The sequence below is a fragment of the Bos javanicus genome, chromosome 15 (assembly GCF_032452875.1).
Source record: "Bos javanicus breed banteng chromosome 15, ARS-OSU_banteng_1.0, whole genome shotgun sequence".
Classification (NCBI taxonomy): Eukaryota; Metazoa; Chordata; class Mammalia; order Artiodactyla; family Bovidae; genus Bos; species Bos javanicus.
This window is the reverse complement of record NC_083882.1, coordinates 17,524,815-17,544,079: the sequence shown is the minus strand read 5'-3', so window position 1 is coordinate 17,544,079 and position 19,265 is coordinate 17,524,815. Positions and strand designations below refer to the sequence as shown.

Sequence of the window (19,265 nt, the reverse complement as noted above, 5' to 3'; positions counted from 1 at the left end):
ACACAGTCCACGGAATTCTCCAGGCCAGAATACTGGAGGGGGTAGCCTTTCCCTTCTCCAGGGGATATTCCCAAACCAGGGATCGAACCGAGGTCTCCTGCATTGCAGGTGGATTCTTTACCAACTAGCTATCTGGGAAGCCGAAAAGTGAAAGTCACTCAGCTGTGTCTGACTCGTTGCCACCCCGTGGACTATACAGTCCATGGAATTTTCTTGGATTTTATTTTCAATTCAACTAATTTACCTTGCTTCCAATAGATCTCTCCTATACAATTAGTTATACCTTCTCTTCTACTTCTAATTCTCTTTTCAGAGTCTATCCTCCAGTCCTATCAAATATGTCTTCAATTTCATCTCATATTTGCTTCATTAATTTACCTTGCCTCCAATAGATCTCTTCTATACAATTAGTTATACCTTCTCTTCTACTTCTAATTCTCTTTTCAGAGTCTATCCTCCAGTACTATCAAATATGTCTTAAATTTCATCTCATATTTGCTTCATTAACTTTTGATTTTCTACTCCCAGAACCTTTCTGTAGCCCTTAAAACAAGTGAAGGAACTTTTTAATTTTGAAACGGAGACCTGACGAAGTCATCTAGAAGCACCAGCAAAAGAGAGGGCTTCCCTGGTGGCTCAGCATTAAAGAATTCGCCTGTCAGTACAAGAGACATGGGATCAATCCCTGACCCAGGAAGATCCCACATGCCGTGGAACAACTAAGCCCGTGTACCACAACTACTGAGCCTGTGCTCGAGAGCTTGGGAGCCGCAACTACTGAGCCCAGGTGCCTCAGGTACAAAGTCTGCACACCTGAGACCCTGTGCACTGCAACAAGAGAAAGAAGCCTGTGCACCACAACTAAAGAGTAGCGACTGCTCATTGCAATTAGAGAAAAACCTGTGCAGCAACAAAGACCTAGCACAGTCAAAACTAAAATAATAACTAATTTTAAAAAAGAGACAGAATCAAATGAGAGAAGAAACCATGAGAGGTTCTCAAATATATTCTAAAATTTAAGGAATTGCCTACTTTCTTTGAAGTGTTCTAATCTATTGATTCCCAAAATCAGTTCAGTTCAGTTCATTTCAGTCAATCAGTCGTGTCTGACTCTTTACAACCCCATGGACTGCAGCACGTCAGGCTTACCTGCCCATCACCAACTCCCAGAGCTTACTCAAACTCATGTCTATCGAGTCAGTGATGCCATCCAACCATCTCATCTTCTGTCGTCCCCCTCTCCTCCTGCCTTCAATCTTTCCCAGCATCAGGGTCTTTTCCAATGAGTCAGTTCTTCCCATCAGGTAGCCAAAGTATTGGAGTTTCAGCTTCAGCATCAGTCCTTCCAATGAATATTCAGGACTGATTTCCTTTAGGAGGGACTGGTTGGATCTCCTTGCAGTCCAAGGGACTCTCAAGAGTCTTCTCCAACACCATAGTGTTGCATCAATTCTTCGGCGCTCAGCTTTCTTTATGGTCCAACTCTCACATCCATACATGACTACTGGAAAAACCATAGCTTTGACTAGACAGACCTTTGGTGGCAAAGTAATGTCTCTGCTTTTTAATATACTGTCTAGGTTGGTCATAGTTTTTCTTCCAAGGAGCAAACGTCTTTTAATTTCATGGCTGCAGTCACCATCTGCAGTGATTTTGGAGCCCAAGAAAATAAAGTCTGTCACTGTTTCCATTTTTTCCCCATTTATTTGCCATGAAATGATGGGACCAGATGCCATGACCTAAGACAACTTTTTCACTCTTCTCTTTCACTTTCATGAAGAGGCTCTTTAGTTCTTCGCTTTCTGCCATAAAGGTGGTGTCATCTGCATAGCTGAGGTCATTGATATTTCTCCTGGCAATCTTGATTCCAACTTGTGCTTAATCTAGCCCAATGTTTCTCATGATGTACTCTGCATATAAGTTAAATAAGCAGGGTGACAATATACAGCCTTGACATACTCCTTTCCCTATTTGGAACCAATGTTGTTCCATGTCCAGTTCTAACTGTTGCTTCTTGACCTGCATACAGATTTCTCAGGAGGCAATTCAGGTGGGCTGGTATTCCCATCTCTTGAATTTTCCACAGTTTGTTGTGATCCACACAGTCAAAGACTTTGTTATAGTCAATAAAGCAAAAGTAGATGTTTTTCTGGAACTCTCTTGCTTTTTCAGTGGTCCAGTGGATGTTGGCAATTTGATCTCCGGTTCCTCTGCCTTTTCTAAATCTAGCTTGAACATCTGGAAGTTCATGGTTCACGTACTGTTGAAACCTGGCTTGGAGAATTTTGAGCATTATTTTGCTAGTGTGTGAAATGAAGGCACTTGTATGATAGTTTGAACATTCTTTGGCATTGCCTTTCTTTGGGATTGGAATGAAAACTGACCTCTTCCAGTCTTGTGGCCACTGCTCAGTTTTCCAGATTTGCTGGCATATTGAGTGCAGCACTTTCACAGCATCATCTTAGGATTTGAAATAGCTCAGCTGGAATTCCATCACCTCCACTAGCTTTGTTCGTAGTAATGCTTCTTAAGGCTCACTGGACTTCGCATTCCAGGATGTCTGGCTCTAGGTGAGTGATCACACTATCGTGGTTATCAGGGTCATGAAGATCATTTTTGTATAGTTCTTCTGTGTATTCTTGCCACCTCTTCTTAATATCTTCTGCTTCTGTTAGGTCCATACCATTTCTATCCTTTTTTGTGCTCATCTTTGCATGAAATGTTCCCTTGGTGTCTCTGATTTTCTTGAAGAGATCGCTAGTCTTTCCCATTCTATATAATGGGACTCTGGGTTGGGAAACACTATGTATGTCTTGGGTGTTTACAAAGTATATTAGAATATTAGTATTATACTAAAGCTCTGAGAAATCTTGCAAAACCCCAGCATTTCTAACAGTATTTGATCAAGGAAACTTTTACTCAAATTATACCTATTACTTTGAAAAATGCTACTCTGAAGAAAAATGATAAGCAATGCCTAGAATTTGAGAATCTATACTCTTTTTTTTTTTTAATGTCTTCTCTTATAGCCAAGAAGTTCATAGTATCTATTAACTCTCATTTGCAGTATTCTCTCTTGATCTCTCCTCAGAGAAGAGGGTTCAGCTCAGGCCACACACTATTATTCTTTTGTATTTCTGAGGCAGGAGTCTGTTATTAAAGCTATCCTTTAGCCTTATCTGTTTCAGGCCATATCGCACTATGTCCTACAAAACAGAAATACATTTGGAAAGGCTGAAGAATCAGATGAAAAACTACTTTTGATACAGGAAGATAATTTAGACAGAGATTCTGACCAATTACAGAAAAAGTAGGGGAAGAAATAGGCATATGCATGCATTCTAAATAGCTTCAGCTGTGTCCAACTCTTTGTGACCCTAGACATTGTAGCCCACCAGACTCCTCTGTCCATGGATATATCTCCAGGTAAGAATATTGGAGTGGGTAGCCATTCCCTTCTCTAGGGGATTTTCCCAACCCAAATATTGAACCCGGGTCTATCTGTACTACAGGCAGATTCTTTATGGTCTGAGTCACAACAGAAGGATAATATTTTGCCAAGAAAAGTCACTGATAACTTTTGGGGCCTGGCTTGCTAAAGACCTTTCTCAGGTGACTCTAATGCACTCATTATACCAGTGAAGTGGAAATGAAATAAACCTAGGAGAGAAGTCTCTGTTACCCTACCAATTTTTTTGGCATTGTGACATTTTTGATGGTTTATTTATATCCTAGATATTGGTACGAGTGGATGGTCTTCAAGACTTACTCCCAGTAAAAAATAAAATTTATTTAGCATATTATTCCTCAATTAAAAATGAATCATTACCATAGGAAGGAAATAGAAAAAACAAAATTCAGTACATTTTAAGAATGTTTTAAAGAACACTAAGATTTTCAGCCAAAATAAAATAATATGCCACCAAGCCATCTACAGTTTCTCAGTCATGCTTATATACAGAACTGCTGCTGCTGCTGCTGCTAAGTCGCTTCAGTCGTGTCCGACTCTGTGTGACCCCATAGACGGCAGCCCACCAGGCTCCTCCGTCCCTGGGATTCTCCAGGCAAGAACACTGGAGTGGGCTGCCATTGGCTTCTCCAATGCATGCATGCACGGTAAGTCGCGCCAGGTGTGTCCGACTCTGATATACAGAGCTACTATCGCTACTTTGAAACTCTTTCACAGCTTAAAATAAAAATATACTTTTAACTTTGAAGTGTACTGGACCTCTGTTTCACATTTTTCTGGAACTCCTATAGCTCAGAATAGTACTTTATTACATGAAGTGATTCCTTTCAGAAAACAATGGGTTTTTAATGATATTTGTTTCATGATAAGTGAGGTAGACTGTGTAGGGTAACAATTTTTAAATAAACTCTGAATTACATATTGTCAGAATTGATTAAAAGTTACTGATGTTTGGAGGCAGATTTATTAGTATCATAAAGTATAGGTTTTGTAGGATTTCACTTCAGAAAGAATGAAAATATTTTATTAAAGTAAAATCTGATGTTCTCTGGTATGTGTGTGTGTGTGTACCTCAGTATTATTTGAGTGGTTCACCTTTCTTTTCCACTCCTTCATAGAACAAACTGGAAGAATGCAGATTTCTTCTAACTCAGGATAAGAATAACTGGCTCTTTAAAACATCAAAATAAATAATCTCTGATCATTCCAAGAAGTTGCTCTTTAAACTTTAAGTAAAATGGCTATGGAGGCTAAGTTGTTAAGAAATCTTTATATGCTATCGAAACTGACCAACAATGGGTAGAAATTTATTCTCTCTCTTTCTCTGAGACTAAGCAAAAGCACTTTTCTTCATGGGAAAACTTTAATGAGTGATCCATATACTGACAACATTACTATTTTTTTTTCTAGCCGTTTCCTTGAAAGCTAAATGTGGGGCCAGCGTGTCAGAATAGGTGGTCACTGATGCAGCACGATGAGAGGAAACTCCAACATCCTTCAGCCACAGATTCACAACTCCACCAACAGGGAAACATTACCTCAAGATGATACAAGGTGGTCATTCTCTTTTAGAACAGAAATACTCCTAGAAGAACCCTTATTCTTCTAATATTTTTGTATCTCTTGGTCTTCCAGGTACTTCTCTCTCTGAAGCTAGGATGGAGAAGTAAGGAATGGCTTTTCAACTGAGATGTGAGGGAAAATAGAAGAGTTGGTCAAGATCTTACTATTCAAAAACAGTAGGAAAGAAAACGTGGGCAAGCACCAAAGGCCCTAAGAATGCATTCTACTTATTTTGCAATTTTGCCTACTGCTGGCCTAGGGTCTTCAAACACTAAAGTACAATATTTAGTCTACTTTATTTACAATATTTAGTTACTAAAGAGGATGTATAATCACCTTCATATACCAATATGTCATTGAGGTTATGGCTACATAGGAGAAATCAATTGATTCATTGAAGAAAAAGGAAATTAAGAAAACTAATCACAGATTTTTGAAATTAATGGCTAGCGTCTTCTTTTTTTAATGGCTAGTTTCTTAATTGTACTGACTATGCAATCACTCAAAATGGCCTGAATGTTCTGAATGGACAGTGAAAATAAATTTCAGCATATAAAAATATACTTGGCTACAAGGGTCATCTTTCTACATTCTGCTACACTTGTTAGAAATGATGCTGGCTTCTTTTTACATATCATTTTACTCTGAAACATGAGAAAGTATACTTTTTGGGGTGACTGCTCACTTTTTTCTTCTGTGAATTTCTCTTTCCCCAAAAGTAGACTCCTACAGAGTCATCTGCTTTGTATGACTCATAAAACATATCTCAATATTTGTATAATTCCTTTGTATTTTATGTGTATATTATCTTAATAACCCAACCCTAGGGGAGCTGACTCACTGGCCAATCAAATATCAATGATATTTTTTCTTTTAAGAATTTGAATAAGAAGCTCAGGGACTGACACAGTCGGGAGCTGACAGCACTGGATAAATGGAAATAGAGAGAAAATCCACAAACACATGTTGTTAGAACACCTGTATGTTCATTGAGATTTTGCTTCTCATGAAATCGGTATCATTTATAATTTATCCCTTATATCTAATCTAATTTGGCTTTATTTCTGTTACTTACAACACAAATAATTTTAATCAAAACACTGTATTATCTGATCACTCAATACAAATAGAGCCCAGCTTTCTATTGTTTCTAATAACTTGGAACTACAGCAGACTGCAATGATTATAGCACTTAACTGCAAACAATCTTTCTTCTGTTACCTATGTAATTATGAGCCCACCAATCCACTATCAGAAAATCTCTATTGACAATCATGAACCACAGTAAGGAGGGTGCAGATCAAATAAAGTTTCCTTAAAAAACAAAAACAAGACTTCCAGAGTGGTGCAGTGGTAAAGAATCTGCCTGCCAATGCAGGGGACATGGGTTTGATCCCTGGTCTGGGAAGATTCCACATGCTGTGGAGCAACTAGGCCCATGCCGCCACAACTACTGAGTCCATGCATCCTAGAGCCTGCATGCAGCAACTTCTGGCCTGGAGTGGTACAGCTACTGAAGTCCACACGTCTAGAGCCTATGCTCCTGCCAACAAGAGAAGCCACCACAATGAGAAGCACGTGTGCTGCAATGAAGAGTAGCCCCCACTTGCTGCAATGAGAGAAAGCCTGTGCAAACCAGTGAAGACCCAGTGCAGTCGAAACTAAATAATTAATTAAAAACAAAAGAAAAACCCATTTAGTTTAGAAAACTTAAATGATCTCTTAAGGAAAAATAGAAAATATTCATGATGCTTACTTTTAAAATTATGAACAGAAAACAAACCACTTTTAAATATTTACTTCATATAAATGTTTTGAAGTGACAAAGGAGAAAACAGAGACATAAGGGAGGCAGAGGGATAAATAAGGAGAAATAAGCTAAAAAGAAATGAGATCAAAAAAGACACATTAAAATGAAATGAAAGAAGAGAAGGTGGGAGGAAACTATGAGTAGAAACTGACAGATGAAGAGGGTAAAGGAAAATTAAAAAATAAGGAGTTTAAGGAAGGGTAAGACACATAAGGAAGAGAAACATACACAATAGGAGAGGAGCTAGAAGAAAAGGTTTTCCATTGCTCCAAACTTCAAAAGTTTGCTTGGTTCTGCTCAAAGAATGTGACTAAAACAATTTGTCAAATGGGTTTCCCCCAAATTATAATACTTAGAACACTACCAATCATAGATTTTCATATTTTAAGAACAGCCCTTCAAATAAATGGTGAAAATGCTAGTTTAATCAAAGGTAAATATGTTTCTTTACTCAAGACTTCTTGGCATCTTTGATATGAATTTTGTAAGAGAGAAATGGAATACAAGGATTTTCAAACATATTTGATTAGAGAACCCATCCTTTAAAAAGAATCACATGGTCTGAGTGTTCTGCAGAACACACTTTGAGAAGCACTGCACTAGGAGGCCATTATTCTCTGAGCTTTACAACCTCTGGCTGTAATTGTAATACCCCAAAGGCCAGACAACAGGAAATAAAAGGCCAAATCTGGCTTGAAGCTTCAGATTTTCTATCCCCACAGCTAATGTTGCTATATCTCATTTTATCTTCAGATTGCCTTAAACGTTTTTCATGAGAAAAATTCAAAATTTATGTTCTTACATTTGGTGCTCTCTATATGTCTAGCCATATTTACACTTATTCATCCCTATTAATACTGTTAAACAATATTTTTGTTTCCTTTCCTGCTAAACTTCTTCCACTATGATGACTGAAAAATAGAAGTGGTGACTGTTAGTTTCACCCAGTGCCTGCAATGCCGAATCCACCTTCCCCTTTCCCTGAGCACATGGCAGCCCTGCATAAGTGTGGCCTTGTGACCTCTTTCTCCTCCACGAATTGAGAACTGAAGTAATCTGCACCACACTGGCCTCACCTGCTTAAAAGCAACATTCCTTGATGCAGATCCTTTCTTTCCCCTCTCCCTGAACAGGCACACAGTGTGCCTACAACCCAGCTTTGTCCACAGAGATGATGATAATGTTCTAGGGATGGTAGGAAAGAAAGAGAGAAGGCATCTGAATGACGCCCTGGATAGTAAGAGAGTAGAAGGCATCTGAATGATGGTCCTGAATGATGGACCACTTACCTAGAGACTGTTAAACAAGAGAGAAATGAACTATCGTTAAATAAGGCACTGTAATTTTAAGTATCCTTAATACAGTAATTTAACATTTATTCTGACTAAAACACAGTTTTAATAACAAAAACTTTAACAATTGAGTATTCAACTCAGTTCAGTCGTTCAGTCGTGTCTGACTCTTTGCGACCCCATGAATTGCAGCACGCCAGGCCTCCCTGTCCATCACCAACTCTCGGAGTTCACTCAGACTCACATCCATCGATTTGGTGATGCCATCCAGTCATCTCATCCTCTGTCGTCCCCTTCTCCTCCTGCCCCCAATCCCTCCCAGCATCAGAGTCTTTTCAATGAGTCAACTCTTCGCATGAGGTGGCCAAAGTACTGGAGTTTCAGCTTTAGCATCGTTCCTTCCAGAGAACACCCAGGACTGATCTCCTAAAGATGCTCACATATTCATTATTTTTCTAAACTTTCGTCACTTTGATTTTGTTCTCTTTTATTTTTTGTGACTAGTTACTGGCTACAAGCATATTAATATATGCTCTGAACTTTAAAAACTAAGGCTTTATTAATTATTACTTTAATAAATTTGGGTAAAAAAAAATGACGAAAAGTGAAAGTTGCTCAGTCCTGTTCTGACTCTTGGCAACCTCATGGTCTGAAATTCTCCAGGCCAGAATACTGGAGTGGGTAGCCTTTCCCTTCTCCAGGGGATCTTCCCAACCAAGGGATCGAACCCAGGTCTTCCACATTGCAGGCAGATTCTTTACCAGCTGGACCACAGGGGAAGCAGATTCTTTACCAGCTGGACCCTGCCCCGCCACCCCCCCCTAGAAAAAGATATCTTAAGGCTATTTATATCATAATCATCAGCTCACTATTTTGTTGTCCTGTAACATATTTGTTTATGCTTTTAAGCTATCTCCTAAACTGTCTAAAACCGATTTGTTTTTGTTTATATCTGATCACCAATAAACCTTCAAATAGAATGTAAATGGAATGCTTCCCACAAATTCCTGATTACAGTTAAACAGTATGATTACAACTAATGACAGGGCTATACATTCATGAACTGAATAGTACCTTTCTATGATACAAATGCACTTACTCAAAATAAGTATCTGTATTTTCTTAGGGGAAGGTACAGAATGATTTAACAATAACTGTTTAATGCAATTTTATGGAGAAATTGTTCTGCTAAATGAGAGAAAAGCAAGTATTTGGAGGCAGCTACTGATATATATATATGATTTTAGGAATACATCATTGGTAAAGAGCCAAACAAAATATAGTATGACTCACTGTCAGTAAATGTTCCCTACATGTCCTTGCATTATTACGAGTGTTACTGTCTGATTTAAATGTGTGTGTGTGCTCAGTCATGTCCGACTCCTTGTGACCCCATGGACTATAGCCCACCAGCCTCCCGTGTCCATGGAATTTTCCAGGCAAGAATACTGGAGTGAGTTGCCATTTCTTACTCCAGGGGAATCTTCCCTACCCAGGGATCGATACCTTGTCTCCTGAATTGGCAGGTGGATTCTTTACCACTGGGCTACCTGGGAAGCCAGTTTAAAAAGTATCTATAAAATAAATGTACATTTTTCTTAAAGGCAATAAAAAACAATGATGTATTTATCAGAAAAGATCTTTAAAATCTAACAATTTAACCATCCCTTACAATAAGTTTAAGAGCTGCTTTTATGGATTAAAGACCTAAATGGAAGACCAGAAACTATAAAACTCTTGGAGGAAAACAAGGGCAGAACACTCTCTGATGTAAATTGCAACAAGATCCTCTATGACCCACCTCCCAGAGTAACAGAAATAAAAACAAAAATAAACAAATGGGACCCAGTTAAACTTAAAAGCTTTTGTACGATGAAGGAAACTATAAGCAAGGTGAAAAGGCAGCCTTCAGAATGGGAGAAAATAGCAGCAAACAAAGCAACTGACCAAGAATTAATCTCCAAAATATACAAGCAGCTCACAAAGCTCAATACCAGAAAAATGACCCAATCAAAAAGTGGGCCAAAGAATTAAATAGACATTTCTCCAAAGAAGACAGACAGATGGCTAATAAAATTATGATAAGATGCTCAACATCACTCATTATTAGAAAAATGCAAATCAAAACCACAATGAGGTATCATCTCATACAGGTCAGAATGGCCGCCATCAAAAAGTCTACAAACAATAAATGCTGGAGAGGGTATGGAGAAAAGGCAACCCTCCTACACTGTCAGTGGGAATGCAAACTGGTACAGCCACTATGGAGAACAGGGTGGAGATTCTTTAAATAACTGGGAATAGAACTGCCATGCTGCTGCTGCTAAGTCGCTTCAGTTGTGTCCGACTCTGTGCAACCCCATAGACGGCAGCCCACCAGGCTCCCCCATCCCTGGGATTCTCCAGGCAAGAACACTGAGTGGGTTGCCATTTCCTTCTCCAATGCATGAAAGTAAGTGAAAGTGAAGTCGCTTAGTCGTGTCCAACTCTTCGAGACCCCGTGGACTGCAGCCCACCAGTCTCCTCCATCCATGGGATTTTCCAGGCAAGAGTATTGGAGTGGGCTGCCATTGCTTTCTCCGAGAACTGCCATAGGACTCAGCAATCCCACTGCTGGACATACACACTGAGGAAACCAGAAATGAAAGAGACATGTATACCCCAATGTTCATTGCAACACTCTTTACAATAAATAAGACATGGAAGCAACATAGATGTCCATCAGCAGATGAATGGATAAGGAAGTTATGATACATATACACAATGGAATATTGCTCAGCAATAAAAAAAAAGAACACATTTGAGTTAGTTCTAATGAGGAGGATGAAACTGGAGCCTATTATACAGAGTGAAGTAAGTCGGAAACAGAAACACCAACACAGTATATTAACATATATAAATGGAATTTAGACGGTAATGACAATCCTATGTGCAAGGCAGCAAAAGAGACACAGATGTAAAGAACAGGCTTTTGCATTATGTGGGAGAAGGCCAGGGTGGGGATGATTTGTGAGAATAGCACTGAAACATGTATATTACCATATGTAAAATAGATGACCAGTGCAAGTCCAATGCATGAAGCAGGGCACTCAAAGCTGATGCTCTGGGACAACCCAGAAGGATGGGGTGGGGAGGGAGGTGGGAGGGAGGTTCAGGGTCGGGGGGGACACATGTGTACCCATGGCTGATTCATGTCAATGTATGGCAAAAACCACCAAACTATTGTAAAGTAATTAGCCTCAATTAAAATAAATTAATTTTTTAAAAAAGAGTTACTTTTAAGGAAAGTGTTTTAGATTCAAGAAGATTTTACTACATATGCTAATGCTATGCTAAGTCACTTCAGTCGTGTCCGACTCTGTGTGACCCCATAGACGGCAGCCCACCAGGCTTCCCCGTCCCTGGGATTCTCAGGCAAGAACACTGGAGTGGGTTGCCATTTCCTTCTCCAATGCATGAAAGTGAAAAGTAAAAGTCAAGTTGCTCAATCGTGTCCGACTCTTAGCGACCCCAAGGACTGCAGCCTACCAGGCTCCTCCGTCCATGGGATTTTCCAGGCAAGAGTACTGGAGTGGGGTGCCACTGCCTTCTTAATTATTAGTAGTTGCTAGAAGTTTAAAGTATAAAGTTATGGTATAGAAGTTAAGGTATAAAGAACATGTTTTTACTATATTCACTTTAGTGGCTCAGAGGGTAAGAAGTCTGCCTGCAATGTGGGAGACCTGGGTTCGATCCCTGGGTCAGGAAGATCCTTCGGAGAAGGAAATGGCAACCCACTCCAGTATTCTTGCCTGGAAAATCCCATGGACGGAAGAGCCTGGCGGGCTACAGTCCATGGGGTCGCAAAGAGTTGGACATGACTTAGCAACTTCACTTCACTTTAGAGGGTAGAGCAAGATCTACTGTAAATGCTTTTTACTGACCATGAAATACCTTAATGTTCATCTCTGACTGAGATCACAAGTGAATGAATTTGCTGTCAACCTTACAGTGGTAAAACTGTAATGAATCTTAGAGATCATAATGACTCCATTTTACAGATGAGGAATTAGAGTTTGAAAAATTATTTTAAAGGAGGCTCTTTCTCTTTTTCTCAGAGAAGTAGGCTGATCTCACTCAGAACGGGTGTTGGATGGGGTGAGGGGGAGCCATGTTTGGGAAGTATGGTTAAGAAGTACCGATTCCAAAAGTAGAAGACTACCAAATGTTTGCTTTAATGAGTTCCAGTTGATAATAGAACCTTAAAAGAGTCCCAAACACTACAATATATCAGATCCCTTACCCTCCTCTAAAAAAAAAATGTTCTTGAATCCTAAAAATTTTAAATGTGCTTCATATCTGATTCCATCTTAAATATCTAGGAAATGCATACAATTTACATTTAGTTTTTATTTGGCAGTCACTTTTGTGAAATCCTTCAGGGTTTCAGTGAGCATGGAGAATGAGACTATTTATTTGTATTCCTCCTCCATGTAGAAAAGTATTTCCTGATCTATTATCACCCTGGAACGTTAAGTACCTATTATAAATAAAATAAAGGAAAAGTTCCTAACAAATCTCAGTATGTACATCTCTCTTTTCTCCATCAAAGCACCAGTGATGACAAACTTCTAAAGACAACTCAATCCTTAAAAAACAATAACAATGAAACAAACAAAAACTCCTCAGTTGTGACTGTGTCCTTGGTTGCTGTACAAAACACACTCTCACGGGTCCTGGCCCTGTATTTCTGATGACCACATTCGGTGCTGTGAGATATTCAGACCATTACCGCATTCATCTCCGTCTGCACGGTGCCCAATGAGCTCATGCTGTAATCTGGGCTGGAGCACTGCTTGCTGTAAAGCTAAACGAATCAATCACGAATCTGGGAATCCTTCTATGCAGTTCTCCGGGGCTGCATAGATGGGAAGCTGCTCGGTCAGAGGAGGAAAAGTGGAGCTTGGAGAAGGGTAGCCAGGTCAGGGCGTGCGCAGCGAGGGACGCTGAGTTTGGGGAGAAGGCAGCAGGGGAACCGAAGAGTTCGGGATTAAAATGCCAGCAGGGCCAGAGCGCTGGGTAAGAGGGGCTGGTGAGGGTAACCTGGGTTCAGGCGGGAAAGGAAAAACGGAAAGGGGGCGCAGGAAATGGGAGCCAAAGAAAGAAGTGAGAAATTGCGGAGGAGGAAGTCGTCCCTGGAAGAGGAGGGGCAAAGGGGAAGCGAGAATGGAGTGTTTGCACTTTCGAGAGGGAAGGGCCAGATCTACTCCCGACTCGGGCCGGTGCAGCCAACGCTTAGGGAGGGGGCCCCAGGCGGACGGAGGGGGCGGCGCGGTCCCTGGGGGCGGGGGGGGGGGGCTCCCAGCGCCCGGGGTCCTACCTGAACCGTTCCTGTCCCGCCGTGTCCCAGAGCTGCAGCTTTATCCTCTTGCCGGGCTCGATCTCCAGCAGGCGGGAGAAGAAGTCCACGCCGACGGTGGGGTCGCAGGCTGGGGAGCGCAGCCCAGGAAAGCGGCCCTGAGTGAAGCGGTGCAGGAGGCACGACTTTCCCACGGTGGAGTCCCCGATGACGATGAGGCGGAACTGGTAGATCCAGATGGTCTCCATCGCTCACGTGCCCAGCTGACTCTAAGGCCGCCCCACCCTCCTACCCGCCGCCGGGCAAATAAAGCGGCGGGAACTGTCCGTTCAGCACCTCCCCGGCGCCCGCCAGCCGGCTTCCAGCATATTCCTGCGGCTGCGGCCGCCACCAGGTCCCCGCCCTCTCTGGAGGGAGAGGCGGGGCCCGGCCGGGGAAGGGGCGTGGCTTCAGGCCAGGGGGCGGGGCAGGGCCGTGAGGAGGAAGCGGCGGGGCGGGCGGGGGGCGCAGAATAGTCTAGCTGCTCGCGAATTCCCGCCCCCGACCTCTGTAAATCAGTTTTCCCCAAAGCTCACTGGGCGCTTTGGGTGTGGTGAAAGGACGTGACAGCAGCAATGACCAATGAAAATGAAACAAGGTCTCAATTCTGGGAGGGTCAGCCAATGAAAAGTGAAAATCATTTTCTTTTACAGGCGTCAGGGCGGGCTCGTCAGATTTCGGCTCTGATTTTTGAAAATGTGGTTTCCACTTTCATCGGGTTTGACCAGCTCTGTGACCACTGTTGCTGAACCAGATATCTCTTCGCGGCTTTCTGCTCTCCATCCTTGTTGACTGCCACCTCCCAGGTGTTCTAAGGTGAAGGAGTTGAGAGCAAAGTTGAAATAAATTTGCAGAGCAAGTTCTGGATGCTTCAAGCAAGGACGTTGGCCGTTGCTCATGCCACCACCGTCTCTTCCTCACTGCTTTCATTACTACGGAAGAATAAGAAAAATGCCAATCGCCTCCATCGTCTCTAGGGCCCTTTAGTTTGGGGAAGGAGAGAAGGAAAGAAAATGAAATAGTGAGATGTTCATAAAAGCTCCCATTCTTCTCAGTCTCTGTTCTACATACATGTCGGAAAAATCCCATAGTGTTCTCTACTTACCTTGTTTCTGGTCAGGAATCTGAGTAAACAAAGCACACCTGAATTCTGGCGAGATTCTCATGCCTTTCTTCAAACTGGTTAATAATGAATTCAAGGTTTATCTTTTAAAAGTTAAGCAGTTTTAAAGTGAATTTTTGTTAAAATAGAATTTTAACAATTCAACTTTTTTCTTGTCCACATCCAAACTTATACTTTCGTTATTAAGCTTTACTTCCTTTCTTATTTAGGAGGAATAAGTTTTGTTTTCAAAGATATGTTTAATCCTTTTTAAAACCTTTTTTTTGAAAGTAGTCTTTATTTCATACCATTTATCCCTCAAATCTCCCCATTTCCAATTGTTTGTACTTCCAAAGGACACACTCAAATAATCACAATCCTGAAACCAAGCAAAACATCTTTCTATTGTGTCTTTTCGTTAGATTTTTGTTTTGTCCATTTTTCTCCTTTTCAAATGTTAAAAAAAACTATCTATTCCCATTTCTTACCCACCAGTTAGTCTTCAGCCCTCTGCATGCCCAATATGTACCTGATACTGCTTTTGATAAGGTTGCCAGAGACTTTCCAACTACCAAATCCTCCTCACCCTGAAATGGAGCAGGACTCTGTGGTCCTTACGCCTGCCCCATCATGTCCTCTGCCTGCCTGTTGTCTGAGGAAAACTTTAGCCAAGGAAAAGGTTTAATCAGAGAAGTGAGAAATGCTGAAACAAAGGAAAACAAAGGAAACTAAATAATAATAATGTAGTCATTAAGCATAGTCAAGGACTTTTAGCTTTTTCTCAAGGGCTATAGATAATATTATGAGCCATATCCTGTGAGCTGTCTTATAGATACTAAAACACCAGGTGGGGAAGTTAGCTACTTGATGGCCAGCCTGTACCCAGGACATGACCTGCCACAATTCCAAGAACTGGCCGCAAAGAAATGGGAACAAATGAACCTGGAACTAAAGATTAACTGTATCTAAAACAACCAAGTCAGACCACTGATGACCGATTTGAAGATAACTGTTAGAGATGACTGTGCTGTTTCTGCCTTAGACACTTATCTCTCTATAAAAGCTCTCACCCACTACTTGTCGGGAGTGGGGAGGATAGTCAGCCTTTGCACAGATGTGTCCACCACCCTCCCCCAGTCCAGTTGCCAGTGTCTGGAATAAAGCAAACTTTCCTTTCCACCAAGCTGGCCTATTTCTTGGCTTTTAAGCATTGAGCAGCCAGACCCGATGACTCCCCACCCACCACACCCTTTTGGTAACAACCTCATCATTTGTCTTTAGTTATTCTTGACCCCTCTGTAGTTTTTGTTGATTAAACTCTTTGGCTGAAAGCTAATTGGCTGACTCAACTCTTAAAACCACAGTCTTCTTTCTTCTAGTCCTTCTCCAGTTAGGGATGGCCAAATGACAGAGGTGGAATCAATGAGACATAAAGCTTTTGTTTTTCTGATGACAAAACCCTTACTGGCCATCACTTTATGGCCTTTCTTTTTCCTTCCTACCTGGAAAATGTAACATCCATGTGTGACCATAGAGGTGAAGGCTAGATGCTACAGATGGTGGTAGGAGAGAGGAACAACCTGAGACCCTGATGGAGTTGTTGATCTGCGGTACCAGTTCTGGACATCTTCTTGTTTGAGATAAATTAATCAGTACCTGTTTAAGCCAGTGGTGATTGAATTTTCTATAAGTATAGCCTAAAAGATGTCCTTTTCATTATAGGGGACTGGAATGCAAAAGTAGGAAGTCAAGAAACACCCGGAGTAACAGGCAAATTTGGCCTTGGAATATGGAATGAAGCAGGGCAAAGACTAATAGAGTTTTGCCAAGAAAATGCACTGGTCATAACAAACACCCTCTTCCAACCACACAAGAGAAGACTCTATACATGGACATCAGCAGATGGTCAACACCAAAATCAGATTGATTATATTCTTTGCAGCCAAAGATGGAGAAGCTCTATACAGTCAGCAAAAACAAGACCAGGAGCTGACTGTGGCTCAGACCATGAACTCCTTATTGCCAAATTCAGACTTAAATTGAAGAAAGTAGGGAAAACCACTAGACCATTCAGGTATGACCTAAATCAAATCCTTTATGATTATACAGTGGAAGTGAGAAATAGATTTAAGGGCCTAGATCTGATAGATAGAGTGCCTGATGAACTATGGAATGAGGTTCGTGACATTGTACAGGAGACAGGGATCAAGACCATCCCCATAGAGAAGAAATGCAAAAAAGCAAAATGGCTGTCTGGGGAGGCCTTACAAATAGCTGTGAAAAGAAAAGAAGCGAAAAGGGAAGGAGAAAAGGAAAGACATAAACATCTGAATGCAGAGTTCCAAAGAATAGCAAGAAGAGATAAGAAAGCCTTCTTCAGCGGTCAATGCAAAAAAATAGAGGAAAACAACAGAATGGGAAAGACTAGGGATCTCTTCAAGAAAATCAGAGATACCAAAGGAACATTTCATGCAAAGATGAGCTCGATAAAGGACAGAAATGGTATGGACCTAACAGAAGCAGAAGATATTAAGAAGAGATGGCAAGAATATACAGAAGAACTGTACAAAAAAGATCTTCACGACCCAGATAATCACGATGGTGTAATCACTGACCTAAAACCAGACATCCTGGAAAGCGAAGTCAAGTGGGCCTTAGAAAGCATCACTACAAACAAGGCTAGTGGAGGTGATGGAATTCCAGTTGAGCTATTCCAAATCCTGAAAGATGATGCTGTGAAAGTGCTGCACTCAATATGCCAGCAAATTTGGAAAACTCAGCAGTGGCCACAGGACTGGAAAAGGTCAGTTTTCCTTCCAATCCCAAAGAAAGGCAATGCCAAAGAATGCTTAAACTACTGCACAATTGCACTCATCTCACACGCTAGTAAAGTAATGCTCAAAATTCTCCAAGCCAAGCTTCAGCAATATGTGAACCATGAACTTCCAGATGTTCAAGCTGGTTTTAGAAAAGGTAGAGGAACCAGAGATCAAATTGCCAACATCTGCTGGATCATGGAAAAAGCAAGAGAGTTCCAGAAAAACATCTATTTCTGCTTTATTGACTATGCCAAAGCCTTTGACTGTGTGGATCACAATAAACTGTGGAAAATTCTGAAAGAGATGGGAATACCAGACCACCTGATCTGCCTCTTGAGAAATTTGTATGCAGGTCAGGAAGCAACAGTTAGAACTAGACATGGAACAACAGACTGGTTCCAAATAGGAAAAGGAGTGTGTCAAGGCTGTATATTGTCACCCTGTTTATTTAACTTATATGCAGAGTACATCATGAGAAACGCTGGACTGGAAGAAACACAAACTGGAATCAAGAATGCTGGGAGAAATATCAATAACCTCAGATATGCAGATGACACCACCCTTATGGCAGAAAGTGAAGAGGAACTCAGGAGCCTCTTGATGAAAGTGCAAGTGGAGAGTGAAAAAGTTGGCTTAAAGCTCAACATTCAGAAAACGAAGATCGTGGCATCTGGTCCCACCACTTCATGGGAAATAGATGGGGAAACAGTGTCAGACTTTATTTTTGGGGGCTCCAAAATCACTGCAGATGGTGAGTGCAGCCATGAAATTAAAAGACACTTACTCGTTGGAAGGAAAGTTATGACCAACCTAGACAGCATATTCAAAAGCAGAGACATTACTTTGCCAACAAAGGTCCGTCTAGTCAAGGCTATGGTTTTTCCTGTGGTCATGTATGGATGTGAGAGTTGGACTGTGAAGAAGGCTGAGCGCCGAAGAATTGATGCTTTTGAACTGTGGTGTTGGAGAAGACTCTTGAGAGTCCCTTGGACTGCAAGGAGATCCAACCAGTCCATTCTGAAGGAGATCAGCCCTGGGATTTCTTTGGAAGGAATGATGCTAAAGCTGAAACTCCAGTACTTTGGCCACCTCATGCGAAGAGTTGACTCATTGGAAAAGACTCTGATGCTGGGAGGGATTGGGGGCAGGAGGAGAAGGGGATGACAGAGGATGAGATGGCTGGATGGCATCACTGACTCGATGGACATGAGTCTGAGTGAACTCCGGGAGTTGGTGATGGACAGGGCAGCCTGGCGTGCTGCTATTCATGGGGTCGCAAAGAGTCGGACACGACTGAGCGACTGATCTGATCTGATAGCCTAAATACTTTTATGTCTTGGTTTCTACAGAAGCATTCTTTCTTAGTTTCTTGTTCCTTTGATACATATCTTACATACTAAAGTTCATAAGAGATCTGTCTTTCCTTTCTTTACCCTTTCCCCTGTTTTCCTTCAGTTTAAGCTGTTACTCATGATTTAATCTACTCTAGTGACTTCAGTTACTCCCTTATCAAAATCATATGTCCTCCCCCAACCCTTGCTCTGTATTCAGATTCATATTTCAAACTGCCTCTCCTCTTAGATGTCATATAGACATTTCACAGTTGACTCTGTGTTGGTCAGGATTCTTTGAAAAAAGTTTTAGTTAGGGTGATATAAAAAGATGGGTGTGCTTATCACAAGAGTACAGAGGTATTTTCAGAGTCCACAGGCTGGTCTGCAGCTGTTATCAGGAAGGGGTTGGAACCAGGAAAGGTAAAGATCTGAAGAACCCAGGCAGCATGTGTCCCTGTCTCTCTTATATTTCTTTCTGTCTGACATCTGCTTAATCCTT

At 41.3% G+C, this 19,265-nt stretch overlaps 1 protein-coding gene across 1 annotated transcript in view; it reads right to left on the bottom strand.

The window, feature by feature from the left end:
* RAB39A (RAB39A, member RAS oncogene family) overlaps window positions 1-14,518 on the bottom strand; it is a 38,298-nt gene extending 23,780 nt beyond the window's left edge. The window contains exon 1 of the mRNA XM_061440205.1: window positions 13,494-14,518. Within this exon, the coding sequence (XP_061296189.1) occupies window positions 13,494-13,720 (227 nt within the window). The 5' untranslated portion in view covers window positions 13,721-14,518. The remainder of the gene's footprint in view (window positions 1-13,493) is intronic.
* Between the last annotated feature and the right edge of the window lie 4,747 nt (window positions 14,519-19,265).